Source organism: Thunnus maccoyii, chromosome 18, assembly GCF_910596095.1.
Source record: "Thunnus maccoyii chromosome 18, fThuMac1.1, whole genome shotgun sequence".
Taxonomy (NCBI): Eukaryota; Metazoa; Chordata; class Actinopteri; order Scombriformes; family Scombridae; genus Thunnus; species Thunnus maccoyii.
This window is the reverse complement of record NC_056550.1, coordinates 14,771,730-14,791,375: the sequence shown is the minus strand read 5'-3', so window position 1 is coordinate 14,791,375 and position 19,646 is coordinate 14,771,730. Positions and strand designations below refer to the sequence as shown.

General features: G+C 40.8%; 1 protein-coding gene across 2 annotated transcripts in view; it reads right to left on the bottom strand.

The window, feature by feature from the left end:
- The window catches only part of prkcab (protein kinase C, alpha, b), a 101,596-nt gene that overhangs the window by 70,330 nt on the left and 11,620 nt on the right, over positions 1-19,646 (bottom strand). Inside the window, exon 3 of one of the 2 annotated variants that reach the window (XM_042392476.1) lies at positions 703-785. The exons of the other annotated variant lie outside the window; for it this stretch is intronic. Coding sequence (XP_042248410.1) covers positions 703-785 — 83 coding nt within the window. The remainder of the gene's footprint in view (positions 1-702; positions 786-19,646) is intronic. 2 annotated transcript variants of the gene reach the window in all.

Here is a 19,646-nt window from a genome sequence, read left to right as displayed (position 1 = left end):
AATTCTGCCACAAACAGAGCACATAAAACATTGCAAATTGTATGCAATTTTTTGAGAAAAGCTACTGCAAAATTAAGCACTTTTGGCCACATTAATAACAAAAAAACTCAGCAAAATTCTGGAGGGACTGACATAAAAAGGAAAATAGTTTTCTTCTTTCTATGACTACTGAATCAGTGGGTTCATCTTCAAGGACGTTACAGTGAAGAAGAAAAATATGCTTTTTTCAGAATGTTTTTATGTACGTGGAATGAAAAAAAAATGAAATGTGTGATTAGTAGTAAAATGTATCCATCTTGAGGGGGCCACAGGTGGTGTGAAGGCAAACCACTCGCCCACCACCACAGAGCATTCACTCCATCAAATACAGCTGGCAGAGCTCACAGAGTGGGAAGCCAGTGGTTCACGAGATCATGTGCTAAACACGTTACGATCTTGCAGTGAAACTGCACTACTTTAAAATGTTACAGATAACTGCTGTAGCATAGGTTCTTACAGTACTTTTTGCCCTTTTATGGATTTTTCTTCTACATGCTGTAGTGTCTTGTAATATATCATATGTATATTACATTACATTATAATTATTGTTATTGTGTGTCTTTTTGTGCAAACAGATGCACTCAGGTATCTGGATATTTAAAGAAAAAAGCAGAATGGAAGAAAGCGAGAAAAGAAGCCATGCATAAAGTATTTAAAACTTACGTCTGTGTCAGGACCCTTGTCGGCTCCAGGACAGGAGAAGCTGACAAACTCATGGCACCGTTTGTGAACCACAAAACAGCACACTGAAAGAAGAAAGAGCGAGAAGAGAGTTTTACAGCAACAATTTATGACACAAATTTGCGAGAAATCTGTCTTGTTCTCACATGCACATAAAGTGCATTCAACCACCAAATCTGCCTCATATACTGACACACGCATAGAAAGTATGATGTCTTTTTTCTGTGAGATAGAGGGAGAAATAGAAAGAGAGAGACAGTAAGCGAGAAAATATGCATGTACATTTTCATCAATCAACCACAAAGTGAGTTTGAGAGGCCTCTCTCGTACAGGCACACAAAAACAGACCAGACAGACACACTTACATGCATGTATGCGCCCACACTCACACCCACACAAAAAATGTCACTATGATGTTGTGTTTTCTGCAGCCGTCGGCTATTTACAATCCGTCGGGTTGACACCGATTGCATCATTGTCTCCCACTGAACTGGGGTCCGCCTCTACAAAAGTGTCACTCAGCTTGAAATGGCTGACATGACACCTGACGCCGCTTTCACGTCGGTGACAGTGGCATTTACATTTGGATGCTGCCGCAGATCTGGAGGGAGAAGCAAAAAAGCGCGAACGGACATCTGTGACAGCAAGAACACAAGCTGACTCCCTCTCTGACTCTCACTCTGCATACCCAACTGTATTTTTCCCTGCCATTATTTGAAATTCCTCATTCTTTCTTCTTTCGCGTTCTCACACAATCTGTCTGCTTTGCTCATTGTCGAGATGCCGGCTTGTTCATGTGCACTTTTGTGCTCTCCACCATCGTTTTTGTGTGGTTTTGTCTTTGACTCTGCCAGCCAAGTCACAGTTGCCAGACAATCTGACGGGCATTGGTTAAACAAGTGGAATGAGTTTACTGAGAAGTCCAAAAAGCAGCAGGGGTTTTTGACTGTCCATGAAAAAGGCTGTACTGCATCATGATGCTCAGTTAATTAGAAGATAGATAGATAGATAGATAGATAGATAGATAGATAGATAGATAGATATCCCCATTAATATAGGCATCAGTATTTTCAACGTAATCATTGTTTCCATCATCATAATCCTAATCCAACCCTAATACTCACTACAGCATTTCTGTGTGTATGTGTGTCAGAGTTGGATATTCCCTTGGCAGTGGTGTAGTGCTGAGCCAGTGGCAGTGTACAGTACAAATTCATCTCTTTCAGTAATAAAGAGGAAACGAGGCAGAGCAGGAGAGAGGGAGGGGGATAAAAAAGCTCAGCAAAATAGTATCCCACAGCGATTTATCCGCGCTCTGAAGTTGTCATCTGCACCATTTGTCATTTTCATAATGTACAGTGCTGAAAAAAAAAAAAACAGTGAGATTTCAAACATTTCATAGCAAAAAGCTTACACAGAATAAGGAGACAAGTTCCATTTAGGATCTAGTTCTCAGTTAGCAAAATATCCATTTTCACTAAACTCCAACACTTTAATGTCTTCTCATTCTTTAAATGAGCATAGAGAAATTTAGAATATACAGGTGATGTTAGCAGGCTTTGAATTTTTAGCAGATTTCACCGGTTGAAATGACAAACATCACCGGCGGCAGATTATAACAGCTGCTCTCTCTGCACTGCCAAAGATCACTGGTTAGAGAGAGAGGCATCACTCCCAACACCACTCTGCTACCCTGAGTACACCGAGTAGATTAACAAGACAATGATTGGCGACTCGGCTTTATAAAACAATCAGCTGATTGTTTCACATTAGTTTCAAGATTCAGAAACCTTTATGCTTATCGATTTAGTAACATGGTTGATGAGGCCATTAACATAGTTCTGAGTCAGGTCCTACAGTATTGGGATCAAGTTTGTATAAGTGTGTCAGATATCAACATTTCATATCTTCTGCACTGAAGCTCAAAACTGTTTCTGCCTTGTCAGCTAAAAAAATATTAAAGATTTAACTGAATCTTTGAAGTTTTGTGATTTATGTTACTTTAAAAGTCAGAAGTGAAACCTTATTAGATTCAAAAAGCTTCAGATTTGATAAGAGGATTCAATACTGGGATTGGGACCGCAGCCCTTAGTGGCCCTAGTGAGCCCAGCACCAAAAACAGACCACACAATCTTGTCGATTCTGGGAAAGGAAAGAAAGAAGAGGAAGAAATCAGTGTTGAAATCAGACTTTATTTTTTAGAAGTAGTCTTTACAAATCTGATTTTGTGTCTGTGACTAGTGAGTATATTAACTGTTGTCTCACAGCATTCATTCCCACTCCATATCCACCTCCAACTCACCTCAAAGTCAAACTTTCGATCCTTCCATCCCACATTGTGCCCACTCTGCTGTCAATGGAATTATGAAAACCTCTGTTTACATGTTCCTCTGTGCTGCACTTCAGTAAGTTTTTACTCAGCAGGATTCATTCTGAATGCAACCATCAGGTTTCTCTATTCCTCCCCACTGCCTACTTACAATATGTGAATCACGGGTGCGATGATGTCTGCAGTTCTTTCTCTCCCTCCAATCTATCAGCGCTCCTCACACCCTCAGCCACACACCCACTCGTCCATCTCTGCCTCGGTTCAGTGCTGATCCGCAGACCAGTTTGAGTGTCTGCTGGTGCTACAGTGTTGAGCAGAGCAGACTGGCTTGACACTGGCTTCAGTTCAGAGGTGAAGTGTGTGTATGTGTGTGTGTGCTTGTGTTGTCGGGCAGACTTACTGTACTCTGACTTACACAAGACAGAAGCAGTGTTTCTCGGGGACTATAATCCTTGGCGTCGACTTTCATGTGCACACACAATGATACGCACATAAATCTAAAAGCTGTTTTAATAAAGTAGGAGCTAATATGCTGCGGTGGCTGAAACACAGAGGCACTCTGGGAGCTTACGGGAGGTTACATGCACCCCACAAATCAGGAGCTGTGAAGACACCTCACACACCTTACAAGTTTCTTCACACTCTCCTATGAACATGGAGGAGGAAGGAATACTTAATCAAGAGAGTTTTTTGGTGAATTTAATGCCACTGTAATAGATCTTTAGTATGACTCATGCGCAGGGATCTGATTGGGAAACTCGGTAGTAAGAAGTGTAGTTTTCTGCTTTCTAAGAATTGCAGTATTCAGGATAGCTGTGTGAAACAGCAGGACCAGAGGTGACACAGTGACATACTGTATTGTCAGGGATATTATGATTAATTACTGTGGGCTTTGTTTCGCCAGCTTAATTGCATAAGCACAGAGATAAGGGGCTTTGGCATTACAAAGCAGCTTACACAACACAAACGCTTTCTTGTGAGTGTGTGTGCAGAAGGTGGAAAGCACATTATACCCTATGATGTGTGTACATACCTACACGGATACATGTGAGTGCCTGTCTGTTTAGGTGCAGCTTCATCATGCCTTGTAGTGGCATTTCTACACCTCTACATCTCTATCTCCCCACCGCTGACACTTTTAAGTGTGGATTTAGCTCTGGCTAATCTGGTGAAATTGGTAATCTACCGAGCCACAGTTAATAGAATTATGGCATGCTGTTGCCAAGAAGAAAGGCCTGTGGTTGAGATAAGGGAGAGGGCAGGACACCTGCAGCGCCGGACCAATTCAATACCCTCCAGACACATTCAATTGATCTGGGCCCCCAGAGTGCATCGGAACACAAAAAGAACTGCGGCTTTCATCTGAGATCCATAGGAGAAAGGAGGGAAGTGTGTGAGGGGATGGATGAATAGGCGGAGAGAGACGGAACAAATCCACAGGGGTTTAGGGTTCTGACGACTGTAGAGATGGATGTTTCGAAGGGAGCCAAATGCTGGATCAGTACGGAATTTTTTTTACAAGCAAAATATACTTGAGGTGAAGTCAAGTGATCAGTCAGTCAGCTTTGTTTGAAGGGAAATGACAAACGATGACACAAATTGTGTGGAAATTATGAATACAAGTTATCCATTACCTTTGTGCTTACAGTAGACTTCATATAAACAAAGACAGAGACAAGCTTCCTCCTAACCAGGCTGCTGATCGTGTAAGATGCTCTGTTTCCCACTTGTTATGGCTCTGTGGGCTTTCTGTAGCAGATTCACTTTCACTCCAGGCAAGGAATATGACAGAGGAGGAGAGGAGAGGAGAGGAGAGGAGAGGAGAGGAGAGGAGAGGAGAGGAGAGGAGAGGAGAGGAGAGGAGAGGAGCGGAGCGGAGAGAGGAGGGGAGAGGAGTGGAGAGGAGAGAGGAGGTGTGTATCCTTTCTTGGTTATTTTTAGGCTTAATTCTGGCCAGGAACAGTGTGTACTTAACCCCACCGTGTTGGAGAAGTGAGAGAAGACATTTCCTCTCCACCTGGCCAATGGACACTATAAATACACAGGCGGTGGTGCGCTGATACATACGTCCATATGCAAACACAGCGACATATCTCAGGCTAGCGTGCATGGGTGAGAACAGTGAATGATGAATGAAACGCTATATCTGTCACAAGCGTGTGTGAGTACTGAATGAGAGCAGTGGAAAAAGCTGAAAGATAACCATAGAGAGAACCATACAGGACAATGGGCCAATGGAAGTGCTGTTTGCTCCATACAGTACAGCAGAGAGGCATACTCCATGGCCTGTGTCAAGTTCTCGTCAAATTTTGATGGAGTTCAAAGGTCAAACTCAAAGAGAAACTGTATCCATCAGCTGTTTACTGTCCTGGTCACTTCCACTAGTCTTCTGCTCTCGCACTGGGACATTCACAGTTACAGCATGCATGATTTTATCTGTGCTTGAAGCAAATTTCTTCATAAAGCAGACATGGTTAGTAGCTCTGTATAGACTTTAGACAGTGTGAATAACACTTTTGAAGAAATATATAATGCTTTACAACCAAAGAGGAGCAAATTTTGCCTCTTTAAGCACTGTTAATGTTTAGGGCTGCAACTAACTCACTAATTTCCATTATCAATTAATCTTCCAATTATTTTCTCAATTAACTTATAAGTTGTTTTGTCTATAAAATGTCTGAAAATGTAAAGATATATAGTTAACTATCACAGAGGACTAAATAAACTAGAAAATAAGATTTTTTTCTTAAAAAATGACTCAAAACAAATTGATTATCAATTAATTTTCTGTCGATCGACTAATTGATTAATCATCTAATCGTTGCAGCTCTACTAATGTTTATTCTGTGTTGTAGAAATGAAGCATGAACATTTTTATTTCTCATTGAGGTCTCTGATTCAGCAGTGTGGCCTTTGAACTTCTGCCACTACAGTGAGTGGCAGATCTTTGTGACTGTGACCCCTAACCACCAACTCTCTATTGAGAGTAGTGGAGATAGATGGTCAGGGACCAAAGCTGAAGTGACTCAATGACAGTTGAGACTATAAGAAAGGCTCCAGAAGTGGCCTTTCCATCAGCCGGCAGAAATCCTTCTGGGATGATATTTATTTGTATTTTCCTGGTGCTCTTCTTACATTCCTTATAATAAAATATCTGAGTCATTTAAATGTAATTCACAACTATGTGGTCACACATTTCATGTAGCACAAAAAGAACTTACACAGGACAAAAATAATACTTAAGGGCATATATACTGCATATTTTTTTTATCCCTTAACTCTTTTTAAAGCCATATACGCTTTACTTGAACATCCTTGGATTTGCACCCATGTTTTCATGCACCCACACACTTCAGCTGTTTGACGTTTTTGTCTTAACGCCTTTATGTTTTGTCTGACATTTTCCAGTTTTACACCCGACCTCTAAAGAAACTGTATTTTTCTCAGTTGAAATGACAAATAAACTTGAATCTGCTTTGTACTTTGTACAACACCTGTTGTGTTTAACGTCTTAGTCATCTGAGTTATACTTTTAATGGCTAGTGCTAATTAGCTAGCCTCTACTTGCCACATAGTGCCAAACTGCTCATGAAATAGGTCTCTCAGTTTTTGGTAAAGATGGTGCAGAATTTGAAGCGAGGCGGGTCACCTTCAAACTCTCTCTACAGGAAAAAAATCCTGTCCAATAATGCCAGATCGTTTCACTGCTACAAACTACAAACATGGCAGACCAAATTGCTTCAGTATATCACATTATAACACAATATACTGTAAGTCTCTGTCCTTTTCTCACCTCCCTTGGGAGATGAAGTATGTGTGATATATACTGGCAAGCAGCGTTTTCTTGCAGAGGGAGGAAATTAACAGAGTTGCAGCCACAACAAAGGCCTGGAAACTCAATTTCAGCACATACATTCAATCATGTAGACTACAGGCACATAAGGGACAAAGACATACAGAGGGGACACAAACACTCTCTCACACACCCACATAGTTAACACAGAGTTGAATGTGCGACCTTGAAAGCAATGATAAAGCTGCTCACAAAGACCACTGATGGACGAAAGAGCAAAGCAAAGCAAGAAAAAAAAGAAGAGAAGAAGAGAGGAACGAGAGAAAGGAGGAAATCAGATATGATATGAGAACAGAGGAGTCAAACATCTCTTCTTCTCTAAAATGTCACACAATGTTTAAGGGCACAGAAAATGAGCAAACCTTTCCTTGGATTTTGTTTGTGTCTAGCAATTATCTCAATCACCACAATATCCTGCTGCATGAATATGCATGTGTGTGTGTGTATTTGATTGTTTATATATGTGCATGCATAAGGAATTATGCAATGTCTGCATGGGAGTAGGGAAGTGCAGAGAACAGAGAAGAAAACACCTCAGGGGAGAGTCAGCACAGTAGGGATGTGTCTCAGTTTTTAACAGAGCAAAACAAAACAATCGCAACAAACTTACTGAACTGCTGTGTGTTTACACACAGTTGCAGAGAACATGGGAGCCTTGTGACATCTGATTGGTGGAGAGAAAGGTGGGCGGGGTGAAAATTGAGTTCAAGGTGAATTTGGCCTTGTCAGATTGCATCACCTCCAAGTCTCCTCCCACACACCGCTGCAGGTTGACAGGCGATGACAGTTATTTCTGTTTGATTATGCATTTCTGGACAGCTTGTTACAGCAGACACACACACTAGAGACGGTGTCCCCGGGGTGCATGCTGCTTTTTTTTTTTTTTTTTTTTTGGCACGTTGTGGTTTGTGTTTCTCACTTTTGCATCACAGAAGCACTAAAGCGCCACAGACAAGGAGTTTAAAAACTGTAACACACTTCCACATTGTGTGGGCTATGCATCTCCTGAGTGGCTCGAGTCAGCAGCAATGAATCTCTGTTAGCAAAGGATCAAATATTTTAATGATAACTCATTAATTTCCAAACTTTCAGCTTCGGGAGCCGGTTGTGTCAGCCGTCCGTAAGTTCAAACTTAGCCTAGTTAGAACCATAGACTGTATATTAAGAGGTGTGACGTCACCCAGTGGTTTGTATGGATCAGCAGTGTTGCTGCTTATGGTCGGTGCCATCTTTTTCGTGTGGAGCCAGGATCTTCCAAGGAGTGTGGGCTGTGCAATTTTTTTTTTCCTAGGAGAGCGAAGTCATGACCCGCCCTACTCTGCCTCTGATTGGCTTACCCTGATATTCTTACCTTAACCCTAACCAGTCTCATTCCTCATGCCTAAACCTAACCAACCCAACCAATGAAGGCAATGAGTAATTGCCAATCAGAGGCAGAGTAGGGCCAGTCATGACCTCACCACCCTAGGAAAAAAAATTGGTGTGAGGTGGTGCCTTTCACACTCTGGAAACACGCCCCACTACCTCAGACCAAAGCAAGTGCTACCTTACTGGAAACACCGAGCAGTGCATATTTGGACTAATGTCAGCTAGTTGAGCTAAATTGTGCTAACAGGACAGGTATCATAATCAAATAACATTAAACTTATAGAAATATTGCAACAATAGTACAGTTCAGTGTGAGTCCAGGAATCCAGTGTTAACTAAGTGGAGATTTACGCATCACTAAATTAAAACTGGTTGCACCATACAAACTAGTTCTTACGTAGAGAGAGAGTTCTTACGAGTTCTTACGTTGTTACTAAATTTTAACACCTACTAACTGCCAGGTGGCAGTTAGTAGGTGTTAAAATTTCACAGAAAAAAACTCAGAAGCTGAACAGCAAAATTACCAAACTTTATGTCAATAACATCAGACTAAATGACCATATTACCAAACAATGGTTATCTTTGCATAATGTGATATTTCTCTCTCACTACTGCATGAATACTAAATTCTAAAACACACATATTTCTCCAGGTATACATATATAAATAAAACCAAGTCATACTTACATTTTATCTTTTGCCCCCTAAAACTCTTATATTTGTAAGTTATGTTACAGCTTGTGTTGCTACAGTGACTTCCTGTTAACATAGTTGATTGCTTCCTATTGGGCAGCGCTACAGATGTTTCCTAGCTGATTTACACATTACTTAAGTGTTTAATAGTTACTAAGTTTTAATAGTGCAACCTGATTTTGTAAATTTGAAACTAAATAGTGGTTACAAAGGACTTCGGAAGGACTTAAATGCTCCAACTTAGTGGAGGATTTACAAACAGCTGGTGCAACCCACTCCAGGTTTTTAGCAAGCTTACACTCCTGGAATGCATACAAAGTATAGAAAAAATAGCAGAGCCACTCAGGCATATACATGAATACAACCATTATCAGGTATGATGCACACAGACACAGACACACACACACACACACAGGGCACACATAGACATACACATGCAATGTGTACTCACACAAATGCACACACACTCTTTGCAGCACTAATAGTGTTTGTATTAAGAAACAGCCACAAGGGGACTGGATCAATTATTCCAAACTATAGGTGGGAGTGGTTGGCTGCCAGACATCTCTGAGTCACACAGGGGATATAGTGATACTGCCTCATGAATTAAATATGACTCTGAACACAGGCGCGCGCACACACACGCGTTTGAGGACACAAATATGCAAGTACACGTTTATGCTTATGGCTGCACACCATTTCTGTCATGTATTTGCACACATACTCGTATGCACATAAAGGTGGATTCACACAGAAGCTGTTACATTTGCACACACAGACATATAAACACACAAGTGCACACACAACCATGTACACATACAGTATACACTCACAGTCTGGTTCTCTTGTCTCCTCATCCTCTCAGTTACTCAGTCGCATGCTCATACACGCTTATAAACACACACACACACACACACACACGTCCAGACAGTGATGTATCACCTGCAGTGGTCTGGCTCAGAGCCCCCTGTGTCTGTGTATCAGGTGTCACAGTGGTAGTAATGTAATGAGTCTGACTAGCTGTGGTCCATACAGAAGCTCTCAGGCTGACACTGCTGTACGCAGATGGAACCAAATTAGACGGTACGTTAGACGGGCTATCAGGTTCAGGAGTGAACAAGCACGCATGCAAACACGCGTGTAAAAAAAAGAGCACAAACCTGAATATGCATAAATGCTCAGTCGCCTGAGGTAATTGCTTTCTTTATTATGTCTCTGGCTTCTGTGTGCACAGTCTGAGGCAGAAGCCAGTCAGGCAAAAAGCAAAGGTCATGGCCAAGTCCAAGTCCAAGTGCCTGGGGACTGGCTAATACCACACATCCACATCAGACCATCTTCCACTCCTGCAGCACTGAATGTCCTCGACTAATTTGTTTGTGAACAGTGAAGTCAAGGCTAAATTTGTCTCGGGACATTTTGAAACATAAATAACACTTCTTTCTTTCCTCATTTTCAGTCACTTTCCATAAATTCTCTCGCAGGTCTAGTTTTTTTTCATCCTTTCTCTTTCTCTCATCTCTGAATTGTCTTTCCAAGCTCACAAAGCATTTCTCAATTTCAAAGAGAGAACAAAATGAAACGTTCTGTATACAACACTGAACTTGAGTGAACTCACTTTTGTGGTGAAGAAAACTGTAAACATAAAAATGTGCTTTCATTAACACAGTTCTGATGCAATATGGTCTAAGGCCACACTTGCAGCAACACTACTCAGTGAGTAAACACATCTACAAATGTTATATAATGATATAGATTATATAAGACACAAACACTTGGCTCCATTCTTCACTACTGGTCACAGGTTACCTGAAGCTACAGGCTTCATGCTGCTGAAGGGCTATAATACCAGCTGCTGATATACAACTGACACAATATGACAGCTAAGCAGGTTGGTACAGTTGCTACTCAAATGTGCGGGCTTTGATGTTTGCTCTTGACCTTTCTCTTGCCTCTCTTACTTCTTTCTTGTTCTCGCATCAAATTAAAGCAGTGAGCAGAGACACTTTTCCCCTCTTCTACCAATCTGTATCATATTCTTGCATTTATTTCCATAGCAACCGCATGCTGATTAGCTTAAGAAATGTAACTTGAGCCATGATGCATGTAATTCATACTGGTGCAAATTTTCTCTGCAAAAATCTGAAATGTTTTTTTGTTGTTGTTGTCTCTAACACATTAAATCTTCATGACTAAATGAGCAAGAGTCAAACTTACAGTCCAGAAAAAAAGCTTTACGTATTATTTATGAAGAGTTAAACTCTAAGCTTTAAAGCTAAGCTATTGCTCTTCATCAGGACTGTATGGGTGTGGTCTGATCAAATCTGACTGACAGTGCTCTGGCAACATAAGCAAACTGTCATTAAATTTTGATTTAAATGTTATTAAATTCTCTTACCACACAAATCGGTCACTCCTCAACTCGCTGGCAGTGTCGCTCAATCAGTGCCACTTTATCTTTGGTTGCTTTTATTTCTTTTTTATGGCATCCACCACTTTTTTGAGATCTTTATTTCCAGTTGTGTTACAACTAGCAGATCAGTTGCCACAGAGTGACTATAATGGCCCTGCTGTCATCGTAGTCACTTGATCTGCCTTTTGCCCACAATAACATCTCTTGCAACTAACTCCAACTTAGAAATGATCATTTTGCAAGCCTCTCTTCTTTTCATTGCCAATTGAAGTGAAAGTGAACTTAAGTAGTTCCAGTTATTTCTGTCTTTTTGGTTTCTTTGTTTTCTGAAGTTTGGCTAAAGGAGTCCATTGCCTCACTTGTTGCTGCCCCTTCAAATGTTGCTAAATTCTGATTGGTGCATGGGAGAACACGATCACCTTTTAAAAACTGAGCCCATCCCACATCAAAACAAAAACAGCACAAACTGAATCATGAAAAAAACAAAACTGTTCAAACTTTGACAGAAAACTGTGTCTTCATTTGGGATCCAACCACTCATAGTAAGAAGCTGACTAAGAAAATATGTTCTAAGCACCTTTAAAATTTCTGTTAACATGGCTGAGCAAAAAGCACCGGCAACATTTCAGAAGCTTTTAACAACAAGTATGCAAGTGGGTAATTAGACTAAAAAGAGACATCACAGTTTATTCTTATTGTAATTGTTTAATTGTTTGTGTGTGTGTGTGTGTGTGTGAGCCTAGAAACATTCCCATACACAAGCTCCCTTCAGCTGGAACAAAAAAAAATGTTTAGGTCAGATAAACGTCCTTGCTTGATATTCATTTCAGTCTAATCTTCAAAATGAATATTACAACTGGCAGCTGTTCTAAATAAAAAAATCAAACATCCTCCGCTGATCAGAAACTACCCCATCAGATCTGGCTGTGTGTCAGCTGTACAAACATGATGCCTAAATCAAATACATTTTGCGAGTAGCAAAATGGCACAAGACTTCAGCTTTAATAACAACTACATCTGACAACTTTTCTTCCAGTGGTGACTTGGTTGAGCTGCATGAATCACAGTGAATTTGTGTAGTAGTATGAATCATATTTCTGCACGCTGTGATGGGGGACTTGCACATCTAGCTAGAGTCAGATGAACAAACACAATGCTTAAATTAAGATGAATCATCCTGGCCCTTTTGCAGGCATGAAAAACAGGTAGTAAATCGTGAATAACAACACAATTTATTTGACAGCAAATCAGCTGAAATATACACAGAGGTAGCTCAGAGTAGAGTTAAGGATAGAAGAGGCCTCTTAGATGCTGCTGATTTTCTATAAGGTGTCTAAGGTTGTTATTATATAGTATAAAATTGGATAAGACAGCAGTTTAATAATAACAGTAAGGAGAAAAACTTGTGAGTCAGCTAACAAGCACACAAGAATAAAGGAGTTACACACTTCCATCTTCATTCCCAGAGCTGATGAGCTGATCCAGGGTCAGCTGGGGCCAGTTTACTGCAAGAGCTGACTGGACAACTCTCACCAAGAGGCCTGTCCTCTGCCACCACTCTCTCTCTCTCTCTCTCTCTCACACACACACACACACACACACACACATATACACACGCCCTCATCCCGATACACAGATGTGCAGATGCTGGGAGAAAAATCACAGATGGACACTTACACATGCAGACACAGACTCCTTAAAGATGCAGAGACTTGAAAACAGACACTCACTGGCACAACCTCTCATTCTCTGTCCCCTTCTTAAGCCTGCCACAAGTGTATTTTTTTGTTGCACGAATACTGCGGAGCCCCAGAGAAACACAGTCATGCTGTATTGAGGTCAAGAGGCTTGAGCCAGAAAATCTGGCCACTGTGAGTAGTAAAGCATTCAGTACACTGTAGTGTTGCTTCAGCCTCTTTATTGCTGATTAATGGCACTCGTATGAGGAAAGGGAGCATGACTCTTCTCATCACCAGGCATTTCTGTGCTTGGCTAATTGGCCTAGTTAATCCACACACGCCTGCATCCAAGCCTGTGCAGAGCGATTAGTCAGCCTGACGAGAGCGTGGCTCGTACCATTTGGAGCTGAATAAGAGAAAGAAAAACCGAAAGGCAACAGCTGTGGCGAAATGGCATTCTGTATTTTCTGCAAGATGGTTTCAATTAGCACCTGCTACCTCCCACGCTACCCTGTGTGGTCTTATTCTTTTTTTCTTCTCTCAACACTTTCATCTTTGACTTTATTCTGTTCATTTTCAACGACAATGATATGACTTTTTCAGCTCTGAGAGGGTTTAAGAGATAGCGGGGTTGCCAGGTTGTTGGTGGCTCGGTCAGACTGTTCAAACCCCTTTTGTTGGGTGGTATGCACCAGACACAATTACACACGCTAGTCTTGACAATCACAGCAATTGTTAGTCTACATGAGTGATTGATATGTTTCTGAAATTCAAAAAAGAAAAAAAGACAGGAGATCAGAAGGAGAAATTTATACCTGCTCCATATATCTGGTCAGCACTCATGCTCTCATGTGTACTAAATAAGTCATGACCTTTTACTGAGCAGACAGGACTATATGTCAGTGAAACTGGAAATGCACGAGGTTGCCATTTAAACTTGATTTAAACCTATAGCCTCCCTCTCCTCTGAAACAAATTACCGAGGCGCGCTATGAGCTTTACCCCTTTTATCTTGTCACACAGGTTGAATGAATGATTTGATGATATATGAATATCCACATTTAATATAAGCTCATGAATTTTGCCTTTTTTTCTCAACTCTTTAAAGGGACATTCTGCTGTTTTAACCTTATGTCAATAAAGACTGCTGCCACAAAGCAAGGCTTACAAAGGAAGCACTGACATCAGGTCATGAAATGCTAAAATATGAGCCTAGCAGGAAAATAAAATCTATATCTACTCTACATCTTTGGTCATGGTCGTATCAGGAGTGTATCTCTAAATGTAACAATGAATGCTGGAGTACAATAGCCATTGAAACAAACAAGCTTAATAGATGCTTTTAATCCCAGCAGAAATTTCAGCTCAAGGTTGCAGTCCATGAGGCCCTCATCAGAACATACATGGCACTCGAAGTTTGGCACAAATGTATAGATAGTTGGTGGAAAATATTTTCCACTGTAGGTTCAACTTGTTCTTTGGTCCTTTAGCAAAAAGTCCCCACCAGGTAATCACACAAATAAGTTGTATATAAACAAAACATGAATTGGGACCAAAAAAAGAAACAATAAAAGCTTTTAGAGCTTGTAGGACAAGTGGTTTTGAGCCTCGGACCCTTCTCTTTATTTTAACTGCTCTCCACAGTGGGGTGATTATGCAAGACCGCTGAATACATACGTGGTTAGCCTCACTTTCAGATACAATTACGCCCACCTCTCTCACTCCTTTCCCTGCCACTATGTGTCTTACCAGCCCTCTCTGGCTTCACGTGAAGAGCTGCTCTTACAGATGGGGGCCTAATTTCTCACTCAATAGCTTCCACTGCAGCACTGTTCCAGTGGGATCCGCTCTGTCCGTGCAGCCGGCTGGGATCAGAGAGCTGTTGACACAGTCTGAACTGACTTGTCAAGGCTACCATGTCTGTCTAACATTCAGTTTGAATTAGAGTCTCCAAAGGCGTCGCAGTCATAATGTGCTATTGTAATATGTGGTTTATTAAAGACATAGCAGCCTTTCAGTATATAGATTGTGAGCATATGCGTATGTGGGTAGGTGTGTGCAGTACTGTTGCCATGTGGGGTGTGGCTGATGTATGGTTTACTATTCCTGATCTGCAGGGAGTCACGTTGGTCCTCCTGCAGCAGCAACAGCTACTGCAGAATACTATTGCAAAACACTCATGCACATACATCCGGAAGAACACACGTTCATGCAAGACAAATATACTGAAATGCACAGAATGAACACAAAACTATATAACCAGAGATGAAATGATAAGTCAACTAATTGATTAGTCGATTGACAGAAAATTAATCGACAACAGTTGTGAAATCAAATCGTTAACTGAACATATTTAGGTTTTGATCTGTTTGGTCGGACTAAACAAGAAATTTAAATGTTAGTATAGGCTTCAGGAAATTGTGATGGATTTTTTTTTTCATTTATTAGGCCAAACAATCAATTCAGTTAATCAAGAAAATAATTATATTCAATAATGAAAATCATTTGTAATTTCAACCCTGTATACAGTATGACTGAATGTATTTTCTTTTCCATAATTTTGCTATTAAGCAGGTTTGTCATTTGTCATGTACTAATTTTATGAGCCAAACAGACAGCCAGAAACAAATGAAGGCTGTGTTCCTAATTCAAGAGATAGCAAGAAAGAGCGTTATGACATGTTTTCAATCCTTGTTTTTGTATTCAACTATGTGTTGTTAGAATGCAGAAGTGTATGACAGCACTCCTCATACTTTTATTGGTATGATTGTTGTTTCCTGTTTCAATACTGAGAATCTGTCTCATACTTAATTAATACCTTGCACACAGACAAACTGATTCCAGATCAATGAATGGATATGGAAAAATAAAAGGCAAAAGTGGGCTGATTCACTCTCAGATCAACTCAGATTACTTTTTGCAACCTTTGGCACCATATCAGAACAAAGGTCGACTCAACAAGGCGTATGGCAGTAAACGAAGCTCCTTCAACCATAGAGGAAGCACTTCAACTGTCCTCATGATCTATGGAGATGCATAACAACTGAGCACTCCTCAGCATTAGCATTTCCTCCCTCTAGCTTGAATACTGAACTAGCAGAGAGATTTGTTGGGCAGTCACTTTACCGTTTTGCAAATTCATCATGACGAGAGTGATAAAAATATAGTGACATCACTGATAAGTGGAGAGAACCGCTTTAGTAAAAGCCTGAATGTATTCAAAATGAGTTTGGGCTATATTAATCATTAGTTATATCTTTAATTTAAATAATGGACAAGTTTTGTTGGCCACAGTGATTTCATAGTCATTAAAATCCACAGGGCTTTTTGCTACAGTGCAGGCTTTCAAATATTACAACAGTTGGGGAATTGATGCAACCCACTCAAACCCACACACATCCTTCTTATACTTAAGGACAGAACAGTTTTCATAATGGTTTAATTAATTTAGTTATTAAGCTGTGAGCCTAATTGATAGACTTGACTGTAATTTAGTTTAATTGAGTAGAATTTTGACTTTCATTCACAATTTAGTTTCTCTACTTGTAGTGTGAGTTGCATGTTTATATGAAAGACTTATGGGTAAAAGAAAGAGAAATCTTAACATAGCATGGACACACACAAACAAACAGCACAGACTCTAAGAAAGGGGATTTCATTAGTAGGACCCTTGAGACCCTAAATGCATTTCAAAGGATAAAATTCCTTCCATTCTACCGTACAGATGCCAAAAAAACCCTGGTAGCAAAGCACTGATTCTCCCCTGTGCAGCCTGTTGCTATATTTGCCCTGAGCGGTGCAGGGAGGCTGGGAAAGACGAGGAGGAGACACAACCATGACACCTTCAATTAGAGACTTGGACTTGACAGCCTCCGTCTCCTGTCCTCCTCTCCTCTCCTCTCCTCTCCTCACATCTCCTCTCTTCACCCACAAGAGCGTACAAGGTGAGAATACTGCAGATGCAGCGCCTGTGAATTTGTATGCATGCATGTAAGAAAAACATACAATGAAAGAGGGAGAGAGGTTTGAGTGTGTGTGTGTGTGTGATTGCATGTGCTGCGTGTGCACGGATGTGTTTGGAAAAGCTGCAGCTGTGTCTGCAAAAATTTTAAGACAGGAGGTTTTAAACAGTAAGAACATGTGAAAGAGAGTTCATACTAACGTGCAGTTCACCATTAATAGCTGGTCAGAGATATAGACATCTGATATCATACATAACTATGGTGTGTGTGTGTGTGAGAGAGAGAGAGAGAGAGAAAGTTCTTTACTGTAGGTATGTTTCATTCCCTTTAAAGGGAGTCTAGAGTCTTATCTGGGCATATTACTGAGTCTTAGATATTATCACACTACATCATCGGCTTGCAGTTATATGACATTAAAGCATATCTGTTGCTATTTGATGGGGTTTTTTTTATCACAAAAAACAAGACAACAAGACAAATGCAAAAAAAAAAAAAACCTGTTATTGAGCAGCATGATGCACTCATTAAAATTTCTGCACACTATCTTCTCAGTGCTTACTGTAACCTTACGTACAGTTACACATTTGCATATTTTAATTTGTTTACAGCAGGGAATCTGTTTATTGTGGTAAACATGTAGACAGATGGACAGTCAGGTAAAAAGGGAGCAAAGTGTGAGGATGACTAAGAGCTGCGCTGCAGTCTCTTACTGGGTGACCCTCAAACTGCACAACACACACACATGCTCACACGGCACCACAGGAGCAGGAAGAAGAAACGCACGCTTCAGAAAACTGGCACACATTTTCTCTAACCCTCTGCCTCTCCCTCATTCTCCCTGGCTCCCTGTCTCCCTGCATCTTTGTCCTTGCACAAAAATAGCAAAAATATTACTCTGAGGCTGGGAAAGTCCCATGTGTCCATCTTAGCCACACGTTCCCTGCTTCTCCCCTATTATGTGTCTTTTAGTTACTTTTTATCTGCACCTTTCTCGTCTCTCTTTTCACAGCATGATTTTATCTCTCACTCTGCCCACCAATATGGTTTAGATATAATTAGATCTGTAGTGACTTAATTTAACTGTAATGGAGGAATAAGAATAAAACAGATAAGTAGTCAGGTAATTCAGAGTGCCATCAAGCGCTACACAACCAGAAAACTGATGCTGACCGATTACTGCAGAGGATTGCTTATCAAAATCCACGAGGATCAGCGTGCCATTTAACACTGAAAATACAACAACAAATAGAGAACAGTCCCTTCCTGCTCAGTATTGAAGAATGTGAATGATGACGTTATATTATGGTTATTGATTTTCAACCCACAATGACCTTTCTGAGGATCGACAACCCTTGAGCGTCATACCTGAAGACAGTCCAGTCACACATACATGCTATAAGACACAGACTCACAAAATCCCCTGAGTACACATTGTGCTCACCTTATGTGGGTCAAGACTGATATCTTTTAAACCATTCCCGAAATAGCCGCGGGTGTAATCACCACAGAATTCATTAAGCACAGCTGGAGCGGTAAGACATGTAGAGGTGAGCACTCCTGCTCTAAATTCCCCCGGGGGAGAGTCTTTCCATCCAGCATAGACAGCACGCACACTTTCTATATTGATCAATTCACCATGAGTTTGAGAAAGGAAGTGACACTGAGCATATTGTATGTTGTCATGGTAACAGATGGTTTAGGTAGGTATAGATGAACAAATAATGGGGTTAAATGTCTGACGCTGGAATGTAAGCCTTCTGTTATGTGCTGATAGTGCCTTTAATATAAATCATTGCTGTGCCATCTATAATGGATGAAGGTTCAACCTGCTGCCATCTTTCACCCCGTAAATCCCCACTGAGATAAAGCACAGGCTACTCCAGCTCCTCTCTGAGAGGAACACACAAATCCACACACAGGAATCAGGTGACTACGTCGTTACACACTTTCCACTATGAGCCCACACTGTGTCAGTCTGTGCATGGGTCAAACAATCCAAGACAAATGCAAAGGCAGACTCGAATAAACAAATGTGTAAAACTGTCTATCCAGCTAGAAGTTTATTACATCCTGTCAGGAATCTCCTCTGCCTTTCCTCTTGGTGGCATTTTTGGAAACCACACATATTAAATCACAATGCTGTGACTGCTCCTGTCACTCCCTACTGTTATTTATGCACACAGCACAAACAAATGCAGCCACACATACGTTTTTTTTTTGAAGATTCACATCTTTCCAGGATCTCTATCTCACTCCTTTAAGATTTCTCCCTTCAAGCCCTCTCCAACTGCTCTTTTGCCTTTGTTTGTTAAAAGTGAGATTATGAGGGAAGAGCATGTGTCATCTTATTACACTGCATTGTGCCTCAGCAAAAACACACAGGCAGCTCCCTGACAATTAACTACCCACTCTCAGCTGAGTAATGCTGCCGAGCCTCCAAAAAGACCCCTTTTTAATGTCACCAGATGACATTGTGTTATGCAAGCAAAACATTGTGACATGATCTGCCCAGACAGTTTGTTAAAATGAAAATATTGCACTTGTGGCGGTCACTGTTGCCCTGAGAATGGGGGCAGAATCTGTTGTGAATCAGATATGGTTTCTTCCCCCATTTTATTGAGCTTGAGGGTGT